At 52.7% G+C, this 16,874-nt stretch overlaps 1 protein-coding gene across 1 annotated transcript; it reads left to right on the top strand.

Moving 5' to 3' along the window:
- The first annotated feature begins 1,646 nt into the window (after window positions 1-1,646).
- Col9a2 (collagen type IX alpha 2 chain) lies at window positions 1,647-16,486 on the top strand. Its single transcript, XM_027937554.2, has 33 exons — window positions 1,647-1,761; window positions 2,254-2,371; window positions 3,596-3,670; window positions 4,867-4,902; window positions 4,995-5,057; window positions 6,257-6,310; window positions 6,423-6,458; window positions 6,555-6,578; window positions 6,928-6,981; window positions 7,323-7,376; window positions 7,485-7,532; window positions 7,730-7,786; window positions 7,864-7,917; window positions 8,249-8,302; window positions 8,912-8,965; window positions 9,057-9,110; window positions 9,218-9,271; window positions 10,369-10,422; window positions 10,830-10,883; window positions 11,066-11,119; window positions 11,748-11,792; window positions 12,141-12,194; window positions 12,467-12,520; window positions 12,762-12,815; window positions 12,901-12,972; window positions 13,173-13,208; window positions 13,340-13,384; window positions 13,475-13,507; window positions 13,664-13,810; window positions 14,071-14,125; window positions 14,405-14,593; window positions 15,255-15,332; window positions 15,721-16,486. The coding sequence occupies exons 2-33, from the start codon at window positions 2,300-2,302 to the stop codon at window positions 15,918-15,920; spliced, it is 2,067 nt and encodes a 688-aa protein (XP_027793355.2). The 5' UTR covers window positions 1,647-1,761; window positions 2,254-2,299; the 3' UTR covers window positions 15,921-16,486.
- The last annotated feature ends 388 nt before the right edge of the window (window positions 16,487-16,874 follow it).

Raw genomic sequence — 16,874 nt, 5'->3', positions numbered from 1 at the left:
TTGGTTATGCAGCAAGAGAATTCATGCTCTCCATATCTGAATGTGTGCTCGCCATATCTGAAGCCCAACCAATTTCCACAACTTCCTCACAAAAAAAGAAAACTTATATGAGAACTTTGTGCATTGGGCCCACAAAGACATGAAGAGATGGACAATAAAAAGCCAACATCTTAGCCAGGTGCAGTGGCACAAGCCTGTAATCCCAGAAGCTCGGGAGGCTGAGGCAGGAAGATCATGAGTTCAAAGCTAGCCTCAACAAGGGCGAGCAATTCAGTGAGCCTCTATCTCAAAATAAAATACAAAAAAGGGCTAGGGATATGGCTCAGTGGTTAAGTGCTCCTGAGTTCAATCCCTGGTACCAAACAAACAAACAACAATCAAAAAACCACCAAACCAAGACAGAACAAAACAAAAAAACCAACATCTTAAAGTTGAATTTGGACATCCCAGTTTTTATAAGCTCTTTATACATATTACCCCACTGACTCCTGGCAGTGTCCACCATGCCTCCCTCACCCTTTTCACCACCTCCTCCTCTCATCTTCTTACACTCACCAAATTATTCCTCTCTCTGTTAGGCAGAGCAGTTAAATTCTCTAAAGTGTTTCCTGGCAAACTCAGTCCTGGGACGACCTTTCAAAGCACAGGCCCTTGACTAATCTGTCCGCTGGAGTGGGGCAGAGTTCCCAAAGGCTGTTTTCCTTGACCATTTTAGCTGATCTGCTTATGGTCAGTTTTCCCACACTGACTGCAATCTTGATAAAAAGAGAATACTCAATAAGTCATAACTAAAATGTACCAATACCCACTATGTGCTGGTGCTAAGTTAAGTACCTCCATGCATCATCTCATTCAATCTGCACAAACTCTTTAAGATAAGTACTATTATTATCCCCACTTTAGAGATGAAAACACTAAGACTTTCATACATGTCGTTTGAGGTACCTATGATCATACCTACAGTTGGTGACAGAGCCAGATTCCAAAGCACTTTACCAATGTTAAGTAAATGAAAGAGAAGGGAAGCTTTTAGACAGGTAGGCTTTGGAAACACCATTGAATAAAGTGATGGTTGTTCCCATGAACGTGGGAGAGATCACTTGGCAAAGGTGAATGAGAAGGCCCAGTCCTGGAGACACCAGTGCAAGGGAGCTGCAGAATAGTAAGGTAATAGTCATGCCTGGCATAAAGAGGTTGATCAATCATGGACCTCATATACACAGGTGGTTCCAAAAGATCATATAGCCTAGTGACATCATTGCTGTCTTAGTTTATGTAATACATTCTGTGTTTGCACAATGACCAAATCATCTTAATGACACTTTTCTTTCTTTTTTAATAACTGAATTTATTTATTTATTTTTATGTGGTGCTGAGGACCAAACCCAGGGCCTTGCATGTGCGAGGTGAGAGCTCTACCGCTGAGCCATAACCCCAGCCCCTTAATGACACTTTTCTTAGAATATGTCCTCATCCTTAAGTAATGTGACTGCAGAAGAAGAGGGGTTGAATGACAGAAGCTTGGGCAAGGATGACTTGAAGGTCAGAACGGTCAAGGGCCATTTGAGTTGCCAACTGCCTCCTCCCTGGAGGACTGAAGAGGGTTGAACTTCACTGGTGACCTCCCAGATGGGACATAAACAAGGAGCTGAGGAAGTTTAGAGGTGGGAGCAGACCATTCTTAAGAGTTGGTAATGAAGCAGGGGGAAGAAAGAAGCAGATGGAGAAATTCACCAGGTGGCTGATCTAGAAAGGACTTTGGTATGTTTTAAGAGGCTTGATTGTCCGTGGAGAGGAAAGAGCCCCCAGAAGAGCAGCAAGATGAATGGGGGCTGCTCAGACCCTGCTGCAAAGTCTGCAAAACCCGAGGCCTCTAAGCCTGAGTCGTGGAGGAGAGAGGACCTGGCCCAGGCCGGGGCTCACAAGCAGAGGCAGCTGGGGAGGTGGGGGAATGATGGGGCTGCGGTTGGGGGCGAAAGGAGTCTCTCAGGCCAGAGGGGTCTCCCAGCAACCCGCTCTGCCTCCTCACAGAGAAAGGAGACCATGTCTCCATCCCTGGGGCTCTGGCAAGCTCTGGCCAGGAGAACGGTGGGTGGGCACCGACGGCGGGACGGAGCAGGGCGGAGCTGGGCGGAGGGCGCCCGCCTCCCTCCTCTGGTGCTCTCAGGTGACAGACCCCGCCAGACCCCGCCCCGCCTCGCTGCATATTCTGGAGGCCCACCCGCCGGGTCTGAGAGCAGCCTTCGCCTCCAGTGCGTGCGTGGACCGGCACTCATCCCTCCAGAACCCGCCGCGCGTTATGGCCCCTGCGGCAGCCCCCCGCGGCCTCCTTATTTTTCTACAGGTGCTCGGGCTCGCCCTGGCTCAGATCGTAAGTTCCGCGGTCGCTCTGGTGGCGGGGTCCTGGGTTGGAGGTCCAGGGTTCAGGATCGGGAGTTTGATGAAGGGCTTTGCCTGTCTCCCACCCTCTACTGACACCCCCTGGCCCGAGGGGACAGCGGTAGACAGTCCCGGGCGCAGGCCCCTCTATGCGTGCGGCTTCGTGAATGAAGGTGGATGAGCCGGGGAGCCCGAGGGTCCCTGATCCAAGATGCTCGGCCCTGCCCGGGACAGGCAGCGCAGGGCAGGAACTGACGCTCAGTCCTGGCAGCCGAGGGAGCCCAGGTGGCGGGGAAGACAATGCTGCCCATTCACCCGGCTACAGAGCCTCCACCCCCGCCACCTCCCGGAGGGCGCCGGCTCCAGCCAGACGCCGCTGTCGCCGGGCTGAGGCTTCTCCCGCCCACCCGCGCGGGTCCTCGCTTCCTAGTGTCGGCTGAGGGTGCGGGCACCTAACGCGACCCTTGCGCGGGCAGGATAGAGTCCGCGCTGTCTGGTGCCGGCACTGGTCGCAGCTCTCCTGCGGTGCGCCATTCTGGCACTTCCCGGCCCGGGGAGGGCATGGGCACCTGGCACGCGTGGGACCCCCTGTCTAAGTCAGGGCTTGCTGGGTAAGAGGAGCACTCCAAGGAAGAAAGATCAGGGTGCTCCCAGTGGGAAGAGAGTACACCTTCCCCTCCCTAAGTCTCCTTTCTCTATGCCTCCTCCACTTTTCTATGGGGTTTTACCAAGGGGAGAGAAGGAGATGCCAGTTCGCCTCATATACCTGTTGTTCCTCCAAAAGTAACAATACGAGCTACTATTCATTGAGGATCAAAGTCCGGGTAGGCACCACTATGCGTGTCATGCGTGATTTACTTGAGCCGCCAGCTTCTCCATCTGTTCCCCATTAAGACAGCCCTAGGGCAACTTGTTACAGTGGAAGGAAATCGTCCACGAACCTTTAATCTTTCTGTGCCTGTTTCTTCGCTTTCAAATTGCGGCCCTTAATAGAATTCGCCGGAGAGTTCTGAGCATTTAATAAGATAATCGACGTAATGACACAGTACCTAGTGCATAGTGGGCTCTAAACAAACGTGAGCTCGTGGCTCCCTGAAGAGCTAGCTCCCTTTACCAGGGGAGTTACGATTCTAGGACACCGCTCCCAGGGTCGTTTGCAACCCTTGGGATGCCCAGCATCCTGCACTGAGGGCTGCACCCTTGCCTGTGTTTTCAGAGAGGACCGCCGGGAGAGCCCGGGCCCCCAGGCCCTCCTGGGCCGCCAGGAGTACCTGGATCTGATGGCATCGACGTGAGTCTAACTTGGGACGGAAGGGGGAAGGGAGGCGGCGGACAAAGGAGAACTTTATGAGTGATGGAAATGGGGTGGGGATGGGGGAGCATGTGTCTGACGTTGTAGTGCCCCCAGTCGCCAGTAGGCGGCACCGGTCCGCACCACAAGGAGCCTGTTTGTTCCGCAGAAACCTCAACCCAGTTCTGAAATGCAGAGCCCGTTATAGCCGCCCTCAGACAAGGGAGCGCTGTTCGGTCTGACGACCACAGCTCACAGCGAGTCCTTATCCCCCTCCCTTCCTTTCCTCTCCTTTTGGCGTAGGAGACGCCTTAACCTCTCGCGCCGCGCCCTTGCACACCTAGACGCCTCTTCAGGATAACTGGGAGCCTTGAACAGACCGCTAACTGGGGCCACACTCCCGTCTCTTCCCTTTCCTTTTTTCTTCTGCAATTTAGAATCATCTGGGCTTGTTCCCCTGCCCTCCCTAGCATGGTGAGGGTTAAAAACCTCATTCTGGAGGCTCCCCCAGGAGGTCAGCTCTATGTTTACCGTCCGGACAGACTTCTATTCAGCTTGGTGTCCCCACCCCCAAACCCAGGGAGTTGGGCCCCCGGCCAGGCCCAGGCTACTGCAGGCTCAGGAATGCCTGGGGGCCTCTCTGGGGCAGAATCTTACTCCACCAGCCCTGACTGTCTTCACCAAAGGTCCTTTGTCACTGGTAAAGAGGTCCTTCCCTCCTTGGGAACATTTTGGATCTACCCCTTCTTGGCCCCCTTCGTCCTTGCCGCTACCCAGCCTCTAGTTTCATCTGACAGTCCAGAATGGAGCAGCAGCTCACCTCACTCCTTCCCACCTTCTCTAAAAGTCCTGCCCCCTTTTTCCCCACAGTTGCCCAAGTCCAAAAGGGTCAGCTCTCCCAGCTACCTTAGAGCCCTCAGCCCAGTTGCAGGCCTCAGAACTGACACCTTAACAACAGCAGCATGACTAAACCCCCTGCATGTGGATATCCCCCTCTCCAGCTGCCTGGGGTTGGTTTCAATGAACCTACAAATGTCTTGGAGGAAAAGGGGGCTATTTTCCCAGAAAGTACCAGACTGAGGGGACCCAGAACAGAAGAAAGGAGCTTGAGGAGATGAGCCTTTGGTACTGGCCAGCCAGGGGTGCTCACTGGGGAAGCATGAGTCAGTGTTGTCTCATCAACTTGAATCTTGCAGGGTGACAAGGGACCTCCTGGGAAAGCTGGCCCTCCGGTGAGTGCTTTTTTTGCCTTTGAATTCTGACTTTTAATTCTTCCAGTTCTTGCTCTCCTTTAGCTAATATTTGCTCCATCTCTATTTTTAAGGGATCCAAGGGAGAGCCTGGCAAACCTGGGCCAGATGGGCCTGATGGGAAGCCTGGGATTGATGTGAGTACCTGAATACTGGGCAGGGCAGGGTAGGGCTCAGCCTATTGACTTCCAGAGCCTGGTTCTGGCTTCTTCGCTCATCTTCTGTTCAGAGTGGGCATCAGGATGGAGAATCTTCAGCTGTAAGCCTCCCCTTTACCTTCATATGACTTGTGAGCTCACTGGAACCTCACACCACTGAATCCAACTGGGGTCCAGAGAAGGGCTCTGTTTTCTGTAGGATTCAGAGTTTTCCTGCTTGTCTGCAGCATCAGAACTTAGTCTCACGTTTCTGGCATCCAGGGATCAGTCTGAATACACCAGGTGGGGCTAACCTTGTGTGCCATACCCTTTCCTCCTTTATCCATCCGGATCCCCTCCACAATCCAAGGCACAACTCAGAAGAGGAACATCATTTAGTTGATACCACAAAGCTCCCAAGAGCCCCCAAAGCTATAGGATACTAGATACAGCCAGTTCCAAGGGGAAGAGGACAGTCATCTACTGGGGGATACATTTAGATCAGTTACTGGAATGGGAGGAAGGAGGGGCACCCATGAGTTGCCTCTGCCCTGCTGGCTCAAGAGGTGTGACCAAGGCTGGGACCTGTTATCAGGGCCCCTCCCAACTTGTATACACCCCAACAAAGATTACCAATTACATTGCCTTCTACCAGCACATTGGTTCTCACATCCATCCCAGATAGGAAACATAATCAACTCAATTTGCAGATGAGAAAATTCAGGATCAGAAAAGTCTTTAGGGCAGACATCAAGTTTATGGGCAGCACAGGCTCCTAGGTCTCCTAGACTTCTAAACTGGGAGGCATAAAACCTAGGCCAGCAAGTCTTCAGGCCTTAGTTTCTCCTCTTTCAAAAGAGGATAATTGGGGCTGGGATTGTGGCTCAGCGGTAGAGCACTTGTCTAGCATGGGCGAGACCCAGGTTCGATCCTCAGCACCACATGAAAATAAAGGCATTGTGTTGTGTCCATCTACACCTAAAAAATAAATATTTTTTTAAAAGAGGATAATTGTTCTTTTCATAGCTTCCCAGGGTTACTGTGGGAACCAGGGAAAGGGGAAAGGAAGTGTGTTAAGGTCCCTAGGCCTTCATGGGGTATGATGAAAGGAAGCCTCTGTCCAGTCAGGAGAGTCCCCTGAAACTTCTCTTTCCCCCAGGTCAGGGAGCATGTTGTCCTACCTTCTCTTTCTTCCCTAGGGTGTAACTGGAGCCAAAGGGGAGCCTGGTTCTGTGGGGACTCCTGGAGTCAAGGTAAGTAGCTGTAGTGTGGGCAATCTAGGCCTGGAGTTTGGAAGAGGCTACAGTAGAAAGGAGCAGGAACCCAGGAGACCCAGTCTCTAATCCTCTCCCATTGTTCTTCCAGGGCCAACCCGGGCTCCCAGGCCCCCCTGGCCTGCCAGTAAGTACAATATGCAAGGGCTACTAGGGACCCTCTGTGGGTAGAAAGGACCTGCAGAGAGAGCCATGAACCCAATTTCCTTTTCTTCTGTTCCAGGGCCCTGGTTTTGCTGGACCTCCTGTAAGTCCTCAGGGATGCAGCAGGGTCCCCGGGACTCCCAGAGAAGGAGGGGACAACAGTAGGACTTCTAGCAGAATAGTTTTCATGGGGAGGGGCCAGCATGCTGTGATAGTGCCAGGAATGGCCTGGCTTTGGAGACGCTGCTAGCCCACTCTGTGCCTGTCCACGAACTCCAGGGCAGACATCAAGTATATGAAATTTTTTGATCCTTCAAGCCCCAGTCTGTTAGTCTCTCTGGTGTTGGTAAAAGTCATAGTGGAGAAAGGGCCTTGGGTGCCTATCCCTACTTTCCTGCGCTGGATGGATTGATGCTTGAGGCATCCTGGATAGCCATATTTCTGCTCCCTAGGGACCTCCAGGACCTGTTGGCCTCCCTGGTGAGATTGGAATCCCAGGCCCCAAGGTGAGTCCCAGCCTCACTCTGCCTCTTGCTCTCTGTCTCCAGGCTGGCAAACTTGGGTGGACTCCAGAGAGTTTCTGGACCTGCCTCTGGCCAGTGGGGTGGTTGTGGGGGGCGGTCCTCCAGGTTTAGGGCAGAAACTTTTCCTGCTGAGTCTACCCTGCAGCACGCCTTTCAGGAAGGTTAAGGGCTGGTACCATCCTCTGTCAATCTGCTTGATCTCCCCATGTAATGACTCTCAGGAAGTGTCCTGGAAGGCAGGGTGGACAGGGCAGTGGCAGGAACCAGAAGATGGAGCTGGGAGGACTGGATGGTAGTATGATTTGGGCCTGTTTTGCTTCCAGGGGGATCCAGGACCAGAGGGACCATCAGGGCCCCCAGGCCCCCCTGGGAAACCGGTTAGTGTCCTCAGACTCCCCTCCGCCACACGGCCATGTGCTCCTGGGGAAGTGGCTTGGGGTGGGAAAGGGTCTGCTCAGGTTCCATCTTCATACATTTCCTCTTAGGGACGCCCAGGAACCATTCAGGGCCTGGAAGGCAGCGCTGACTTCCTGGTGAGAAGTGGGGTCTGGGACTAGGCTGATGGGGGTGTCATGGAGATAGGGTCTGTGGGTAGTGAGTAGGGGCAGTGGTAGAGATTCAGCCAGGTGAATTGGGAAACTGTTTAAAGAGTTGGCAAAATGGAGATGCACTGACCAGCTGGCCTGAGCCAGGCAAGTTACCTCGGGGTCCTGTTGGATTTTCTTTCCAGTGTCCAACCAACTGTCCAGCTGGTGTGAAAGGGCCCCCAGGGCTACAGGGAGTAAAGGTAAGAGCCCTTATTCTGAGAAGGAGAAGCAAGCTATTGGGAAGAGACCTCCTACTGAGTTCATTCCTTCCCTTCAGGGGCATCCTGGCAGACGGGGGATTCTGGGTGATCCTGGCCGCCAGGGAAAGCCGGTGAGTCTAAGGGCAGAGGGCCATGAGATGGTGGCTAGATGGAGACAGTCCTACAGCAGCCTGTCCCCATTTTTCATCTCTTCCCCTGTTCCGTGGGTCTAGGGTACAGAGCCTTGAGCTGGGAGGCAGGAAGATTATGTTCCAGACCAATGTGTCTCTGGGCAAGTCCCTTCTCTTTGTGTGGTCTCATTTTCTCACCTGTGATATGGAACTGCATGGTCTAAAGGTCCTTCCTATCTGCCTGTGCTAGGGAAGGTGACTGGTATCTTTGCTTATCTCTATATTTGTCTCTTTACCTGCCTGCCTGTCTGATAATCATCTTTGTTTTTAGGGTCCCAAGGGAGATGTGGGTGCCTCTGGAGAGCAAGGCATCCCTGGACCACCGGTAAGAAACACCTTTCCCCAGTGGCCTCTTTCTTCCTGGGAGCCCTTGATAGGGTCATTACCCTGCTCAGGCCTCTAGTTTATAAGAGACCTGTGTCCAGCCAAGCACATACCTGTAATTCTAGAGGCTCGGGAGGCTGAGGCAAGAGGATCACAAATTCAAAGCCACCCTCAGAAATGGCAAGGGACTAAGCAACTCAGTGAGACCCTGTCTCTAAATAAAATACAAAATAGGGCTGGGATGTGGCTTAGTGGTTGAGTGCCCCTGAGTTCAATCCCTGGTAACCCCCGCCCCCAAAATAGACCTGTGTCCAGTTGGGAGTATTTCTGAGTAGGAAGAAGGAGACTGAGGCTTTCAGGAATTAGGGGACAGGAACCAAAGCTGTCAGCTGGAAGGCCTAGCTGAAGTCCAGGTTCTGCCACTGTCCTTCAAGTGGCCATGGTCAGTCCCTCTCCATTTCTGAGCCTTCAAATGAGATTTCCCGTCTACAAGATAGGGACTATGTTGCCTACTTCAAAGGGGCATTGTGAAAAGGGCTGGGGGGGGCGTCCAAAAAGCTATCATGAAATGGGCCTTGTAATTGCCTTTTTATCATTTTTGCTTTGACAGGGTCCCCAGGGGATTAGGGGCTACCCAGGAATGGCAGGACCTAAGGGAGAAACGGTAAGTAAATCTAGGTGTGTCCTGCAAGAGCTGCTATGACCAGCCCTCTGAGGTCCAGCCAGGACTGACCTCAACCCTTTTCTCTCCCCAGGGTCTTCGTGGGTATAAAGGCATGGTGGGCTCCATTGGTGCTGCTGGGTCACCGGTAAGACTGCTCGTGTCCCCTGGAGCCAGGCTGGAACCCTTAGGGCTACAGAGTGGGTATGCTCCCCTTGAACCCATGTGACCTATATTGTTGTTCCTTCTTGACAGGGTGAGGAAGGTCCAAGAGGGCCACCAGGCCGAGCTGGGGAGAAGGGTGATGTGGTAAGTTCTCAGGCACCCATTGTCTAGCCAGTGCCCCTGGAGACTACTGGACAGAACTCTATTCCCCTCAAGGCTGGTGTATGTATACACACACTCACACATACACATACACGCGAATATGTATGTGTGTGTGTGCGACTGTGTGGGGGTGGTTCAGACCATCTGTGCCAAGAGCTCAGTTGGCCCAAATTCAGATTTTAGGAGAAGCCATGGGATCCAGTCCCAGGGTCACTGGGGCCAGACAATGAAATTCCAGCAAATCAGCCATGGGGCTAATGGGATTTGGTCGGATGCTGGTTCTCCTCACTCTTCTTTTTAATTAGTAGACTTTCTGAGCAGTTTTAAGTTTACAGAAAATTTGAACAAAAAGCCCAGTTAGCTACTTCATTATTATTTTATTTTTAATGCAAATTTTAAAATATACATAAAAGTAGAGAGAATGTTATAATGACTCCCATATGGCAGTCTCGTGGGTTCCACAGTTATTGACATTTTGCCATACACACTTCATCTGTCCCCCTTCCCCTTCTTCCTTCATTTGTTATTGCTTTGCTCTGAGGTTCTCAAGCTAATCCTTGGCATTGTGTCATTTCACTCCTAAACACTTCAGAATGTATCTCTAAAAATAAGAACGTTTTCTCACAGAACCACATCATTATTATAACTAACAAAATAAAGAAATATTCTTCTCCTACTACTGGGGATTAAACTCAGGGGTGCTTGACCACTGAGCTAAACCCTCATCCCCTTTTAAACTTTAACTCTAACCCTAGGGCTTCCTAAATTGGAACTTGAAATCCTCCTAAATTGCTGGGATTACAGGCATGCCTCACTGTGTCTGACAAACAACTATTCTTTAACATCACTTAATAATCCCTATTCCTGCTGAGCCGAACCCAGTCTAACCCCACTGCTTGGCACTGACCTCTACACCCTCCTCCTGGTTCTATGTTCCTCTCCTTCAGAGGAACATAGGATGGTCTGTGCCACAGGTACTCTGGAACTCAGAGGCTACAGATCTCAGCTATACCCCTCTCTGTGCAGCTAGGCAGGGGCTCCATATCCTGAAGGTGATGTGATCTCTATTTATTTTGCAGGGTAGCCAAGGTGCTCCAGGACCCCAGGGGATAACAGGCCCAAAGGGAGCAACTGTAAGTGCCAGAGGCCCAGTCCCTGACCCATGTGGACAGGGTTGGGTCAGTTTGTCTAAACCCCTAGAAGAAGAGCCTGAATTCGAACTCTGCTGCATGCAGGCTGGCTCTGTAATCTGGGAAGTTCTCCTTTTCTGTGCCTTAGTTTCTTCAATCATAAATAGGGGTGATGCTGTAGGAGAGATCCTGGGAAACTTGTAGCATGTGGGGTACTCATTCACATGAAGGAGGAACAGTGGAGTTTCCCACTTCAGCTCCCCTCCCCCAGTTGGCTGGTAGGGTTTCCTGAGATGGGCAGACACCTTTCCTACCTGCATACTGCAGCTGTCACAGAGGGTCATGTGTGGGTGGTCTGACTCCAGGAATATCCCCATTGTGAGTCTCCCTTGAACTGTCCTCCTGAGCAGGGCCCCCCAGGCATCGATGGCAAGGATGGAACTCCAGGCATACCTGGCATGAAGGTAAGAGTGGGAACTGCTGGTCCCATCACATGATCCTGGGGACCTTGGAGTTGGGGATCCTCTGTAGTGTCTCTGGAACATCTCTTCTTACCTCTGATCTGTTTCCCTATCTGCACTGGGGTGGAAGCCATGGACCCTTAGCTGCAGTTCTAATTTGTGCTTCTGATTCCTTGTCTCTTCAGGGCCACATAGGACAGGCAGGACGACCAGGAAGCCCAGGCCACCAGGGCTTAGCAGTAAGTATCAGGTAGAGCCACAGGGGTTGCCTGTGGACAAGTTGCTTCTCCTCAGACTGGGAAGTCAAGCACTCTGTCGCCCACCTCCCTATGAGGGCATGAGTGGCTGATGAGATTGAAATCTACACCTGGTCTCTCATTTTTAAAATTTTTTTTTAGTTGTAGATGGACATATTACCTTTATTTTATTTATTTATTTATGGTGCTGAGAATCAAACCCAGTGCCTCATACATGCTAGGCAAGCACTCTACCACTGAGCCACATCCCTAGCCCCTACACCTGGTTTCTTGCTGTATCACCATGTCTTGCCTCCTTACCACTTCTTGTGGGTCCGGCCTGTGCCTGCAGGCACTCACTGTGGGCCTAGATGCATACAAAGGTGCTCATCTTTTCCCCCTGGACACAGGCCCTGGTAGGCAATCCAGTCTCTGTAACCCTCTCCTTCTCCCACTAGGCCTCAGGGCAGGAGTGGAAAATACAGTCAAGTTTTTGACACCACGCCTGGGTTTTCTGTTCAGCTCCCTCCCTGGAACAGAGGAAATCTGGATTCGGGATGGGAAGCAAAGCAACAGGTACTTGGGGTTCCCTTGTGCCAGGGTAGAAACTGATGTCTATTTCTCTTGGCAGGGTGTGCCGGGCCAGCCAGGGACAAAAGGAGGTCCTGGAGATAAGGTAAGGTGACCCCCAGCTGGGAGAATTGGTTCCATGTGAGCAAGGGAGCTGGAGGGCAGGGAATGGGCATGGCTTAATGACTGCAAGGTCAACCAAGGCTCTCAAATCAGCCTGAATACAAGTTATCTCTCTTCTTGCTCTCCCACTACCAGCTCACCCTTGGCCTGCCTTAGTGGAGACTGGATGGCATGGCTTTAATAGAGGAAAAACAAACACAGAGAACTTGTCCAAGAACACCCTCTCCCCCTCCCCTATTAATTTGGTTGCAGACTGTATTCAGTGTTCATTGGGCTGAGGCCAAGGGCCAACTGGGTCATCCAGAGTAACCTGAAAACTGTTTTCCTGCAGGGTGAGCCTGGCCAGCAGGGTCTCCCTGGATTTTCTGGTCCCCCTGGGAAGGAGGTAAGTGCCCTATCCACTGACACAGGGGCCTTTGGCTCTTCCAGGTCTGAGGGCTTTGCACTCAGTGGGGCCAGAGTGAGGTCATGGGATGGAGCCCCAATCTGAGGAGCACTCTGGGTTAGTTGGGTGTCTGCTCTGACCCACTAACCACCTTTCTTCTTTCTGAGCCCATTTCCTAATTGAAGCCAATTAGCTGAGATCTATGGGTGGGGAGGGGTGACCCATAGGTCCTATTAGGCCTACTGTGTATCCCCAATTTCTCCTTCCTTCAGGGAGAGCCAGGACCCAGAGGAGAAATTGGTCCTCGGGGCATCGTGGGACAGAAGGTAAGTGTCTGGTGCAGTGGTCCCTCCCCTGGAGTACTCACAGCAGCTGGCACTAGTAGATTCAGGATCTGGGTCCTCTTTCTGGCAACACCTCAATTTGCTGGTCTGTGAAATGGAGCAAAGGACCCCCTGCTGGTGACAGCAGGAATGGAGGACAGTTGACCCTGCCAAGGTCTGGGGCCTGGCAGAGGGTGGCTATCCCTGCAGAGAGCCAGGGCATGACCTTCTCTTTCCATTTCAGGGTGACCAGGGTGAAAGGGGGCCAGTGGGACAGCCAGGTCCCCAAGGACGACAGGTGAGCATAGCCAACTAAAGGGGGCTGCTGGGGGCATATCTGGGCACTTCGGTTTATTTACTACTCTCTTTTCTTTTCTCCTCAGGGCCCCAAGGGAGAGCAGGGACCCCCTGGAATCCCAGGACCCCAAGGCTTGCCAGGCATCAAGGGAGATAAGGTGCACCAAATGGGGCTGGAAAATTTCTGGGAATGCAGCCCCAAAACTGGGGGAGGGGCGCTGGGGGAGGGGCGCTGGGGGAGCTTAGATCTTAAGCGCTCCAACAGCGGGCCCAGGACTTGGGATCCTGGGGGGACCTTGTGGCCCCTCCCCTCCCTGGAGGGGGAAATTCCCCAAGCCCTTCGTCTTGCTTTCTCTAGGGCTCCCCAGGAAAACCCGGGCCCCGCGGCGGAGTGGTGAGTCCCAGTGCCCGGTTCAGTCTTCGTGGGGTCCCGAGCTTGGGGCATCAGGTTGTCTACCCTAGGCTTGGTGGCGCTGCCCCACCTCACATCCCCACTGCACCTGACCCGAGACTCTTTCTCTGCAGGGAGACCCGGGGGTGGCCGGCCTCCCGGGGGAGAAAGGCGAGAAGGTGAGTGGGTAGTGAGGGGGTGGCGGGGAGCGAGGGCTTCTGTACCCCAGAGTACCCACCGCTTGATGACTGTGCTCCCTGTACGTGCAGGGCGAATCTGGTGAGCCGGGGCCCAAGGGACAGGTGAGTCACACACTTCCTTCCCTGAGGTTACCGCACTTCCCTGGGCTGCCCTGGGACCTCCTCCTCCCGACCCTCCCATCCCCTCCCCTCCCCGCCCCTAACCCGCCAAGCCTGGCGCAATCTCACCGGGCGCTGTCTCTGCCCCGCCCCCGGCAGCCAGGAGTCCGCGGAGAGCAAGGCTACCCTGGCCCCAGCGGGGATGCTGGCGCCCCAGGGGTGCAGGGTTACCCTGGGCTGCCTGGCCCTCGAGGACAGGCTGGAGACAGAGGCGTGCCAGGACTGCCAGGGAGGCAGGGCGTGGCGGTAAGTTGGCCCCCAGGGCAGAGGGGTTCTGCTAGTTAGGAGATCTCTAATCCCCCAAAGTCTGGAAGTTCCCAGAGGCCCGCTGGCTTCCCTGAGGCTGGCTCATGGGGTAAGGATGCTGGGGAAGGAAGCAGAAGGGGTTTCAGTCAGAAACAAAAATCCTTTCTGGGAAGATAAGGGATCTGGAGGGAGTCAGAAGCTGCAGGAGGGGCATCCTGGCAGCCAGAGGCTTCTTCCTGAAAGACCTTCTCTGCCTTCAGGGCCGAGCTGCTAGTGACCAGCACATCGAAGACGTGGTGCTGAAGATGATGCAAGGTGAGAGGAGGGGGTAACCCCTCCCCATAGCCCATTTCAGGGCTTGGGCACCCTTCAGGAGCTTCTCCATGTGGTCTTGCCAGAGGTCTGGAGTCCCAAGTGCTCATTCCAGCTCTACCTCCAAGGAGCTGCAGGAAATCTGGATATATCACTCTGGACAGGGCCTTAAGAAAAGGGAACTTAAAAGTGGGACTTTTCAATTTGCAGACCTAGAGGCCAGGGGCCATCAGGATGCTCGGCCTTCCATCTCATAGACCTCTTTCCCCTCTCTCCCTCCAGAGCAACTGGCAGAGGTGGCTGTGAGTGCCAAGCGGGAAGCCCTTGGTGCAGTTGGGATGATGGGTCCTCCAGGACCACCTGGCCCGCCTGGATACCCAGGCAAGCAGGGCCCGAATGGGCACCCTGGCCCTCGAGGAATTCCAGGAGTCGTGGGAGCCGTGGGTCAGATTGGCAATACTGGGCCCAAGGGTGAGTGCTGTTCTCTGAAGGGAGTGTGGGCTGGGCAGTGGGAATTTGGCCAAGGCTGGCTTAAGTTCAACCTCCTGTTCCCCACCCCCAACTCAGTCAGACTGTGGAGTAGACACCCCAGGGCTCTTCCCCCAAACCACACTGATGGAAAACAATGCACTGTTTATAGCTTTGGGAAGGTTATTTATTTACTGGTAACCCCATAAACATCATCTTTCCATGTCTCTGCAGATAGACTCAGAATCCAGACTCTGCCACTTGCTCACTATGTACCCTGAACAAGTTACCCATTAATTTCCCTGGGCCTTAGGTTTATCATTTGTGAAATGGACATGTTAATAGTACTGACCTCATAGTGTTTAGTGGGGATTACCTTTAGCAGTAATTTAGAGTTGTTCTTAGTTTACTGCTTGGTAAATGCTAGATATTGTCATTGCATGTTTTCCTGTAAGTAACTGTATCAGATGCATAGTCTTCCATACTTTGTCTGGACCTCTCTTTATTTAACCAGCCCTAGGTGGTCATTTCCAGCTTTCCCCTATTTTGAACTAGCACAAAACTGGAATAATTGCTGTATGTAAAACATGAATTAAATATCAAACCAGGTGGGAAAAACATTTTCCAAATTTTGAAAAACTAAGACCCCTTTTTTTGTCTGCAGGAAAGCGTGGAGAGAAGGGTGACCAAGGAGAAGTAGGGCGTGGGCACCCTGGGATGCCTGGGCCCCCAGGGATCCCAGGTAAGAACTTGGCCCTGCTTGGCTACAATTGTTCCTGAACTTGGGGATTAATGACTCACAGACACTTGGGTTTCTTCCATGGATGCTTCACACTCATCCAACTTGGAGCACCCAGGAGTCCCTGGGTGGGGGCTGACTGGGAAGTGGAAGCTGACACTCTGAGGACTTCCTGAGATGTAGTTTCTTCATGAAGGGGAAGGACAGGCATGTGTTCCCAAGATTCACTGACTGGGAACTGGGCATAGTGGACAATCTCAGAATCACTATCTGCGAAGAGTCCCTTCTTCCTGTGGTATCCCTGGCCTCATTTCCCCATCTGAACTATTTCTCCACTTCAGAATTCTAAGCTGAGTCAGGAGAAGGCCCTAATGTCATGACTCTTTTATAGGACTCCCTGGCCGGCCTGGGCAGGCAATCAACGGCAAGGATGGAGACAGAGGGTCCCCAGGGGCTCCAGGAGAAGCAGGCCGACCTGGCCTGCCAGGCCCTGTGGGACTGCCAGGTTTCTGTGAGCCTGCAGCCTGCCTGGGGGCTTCAGCCTATGCCTCAGCCCGTCTCACTGAGCCGGGATCCATCAAGGGGCCATGAACAGCAGCACAGAACACAGCCCACAGGCATCCTGGGTCCCCTCGATGTGGACAGGCATTCCAGCCCAGGAAACTAGCTTTCCCAGGACCTTCTGTCTGGGACTCAGTGGTCCTAAGGACAGAAGTTCTAAAACATGGGGAAAAGGAAGAGAGAGCATCAGAGTGAAAAGGTAGCTGACAGGTCAACTGTCACCAGAGAGTGAACACTCCAAAGGGAACAGTATGGACAGGATGGCTTTCCTTCTGGAGCACCAATTGGATGTTACCAAATGTCTCCTTTATCTGTTCCATTCTCCACTGGCCATCTTGTCCTTGGGACAGGTAGGCTGAGGTCTCTCTTGGTTCCTGAACCCATTCTTATTCTATGGACTCACTGGATGACTGCTGGGGGTGACGTCTCTGAGGTGGGCATCCTTAAGCCAGCCCCACTTCCTTCCTGCTTCTCACCTGAGTATTTAAACTCCATCTCCCTTTTCTTTTTGCCATTACCCTCTTCTGCCCCCTTTTCCCAGCATCCACCATGGCCTTTCTGTAAATAAAAGCCCCCAACTTAGTTACAAACCAGAACATGAGTTGTTAGTCTCAATTTTTCTTTCTTTTCCTTTTTCTTTTGCAGTGTGGAGGATCAAACCCAGGCTAGGCAAACACTCTACAATTTAGCTACATCCCCAGACATGGGCTCAATTTCTTGTGGATGGGGATGGAGGTTGGTACTGCCTCCACCACCTGGGCAGAGTTGCCAGGGGCTAGGGAAGGGGAGGGGGATGTGGGGCACATCCTGAATTGTGAGCATGGAGACAGCATGGCCTATATGAGGAACATCTGTGGGGAAGAGCTAGGGAAGGGAAGGCAGATGATAATTTGCTCTGTGGCTTTGGGCAAACCCCTTCTGAACATTTGGATATCTGTGGCAAGGACTCAATCATGTTATATTTATCCAAACATAGCACACCCA

Source organism: Marmota flaviventris, chromosome 10 (genome assembly GCF_047511675.1).
Source record: "Marmota flaviventris isolate mMarFla1 chromosome 10, mMarFla1.hap1, whole genome shotgun sequence".
Taxonomy (NCBI): domain Eukaryota; kingdom Metazoa; phylum Chordata; class Mammalia; order Rodentia; family Sciuridae; genus Marmota; species Marmota flaviventris.
Note: the sequence above shows the minus strand (reverse complement) of the source record. Positions and strands in the feature narration are given on the sequence as shown.

Coding starts and splice junctions, on each gene's coding strand:
- Col9a2 (XM_027937554.2), top strand. CDS start 2,300: ATGGCCCCTGCGGCAGCCCCCCGCGGCCTCCTTATTTTTCTACAGGTG. Junction 3,671..4,866: donor CTGGATCTGATGGCATCGAC/GTGAGTCTAACT, acceptor TGAATCTTGCAG/GGTGACAAGGGACCTCCTGG. Junction 12,816..12,900: donor CAGGTCCCCAAGGACGACAG/GTGAGCATAGCC, acceptor TTTTCTCCTCAG/GGCCCCAAGGGAGAGCAGGG.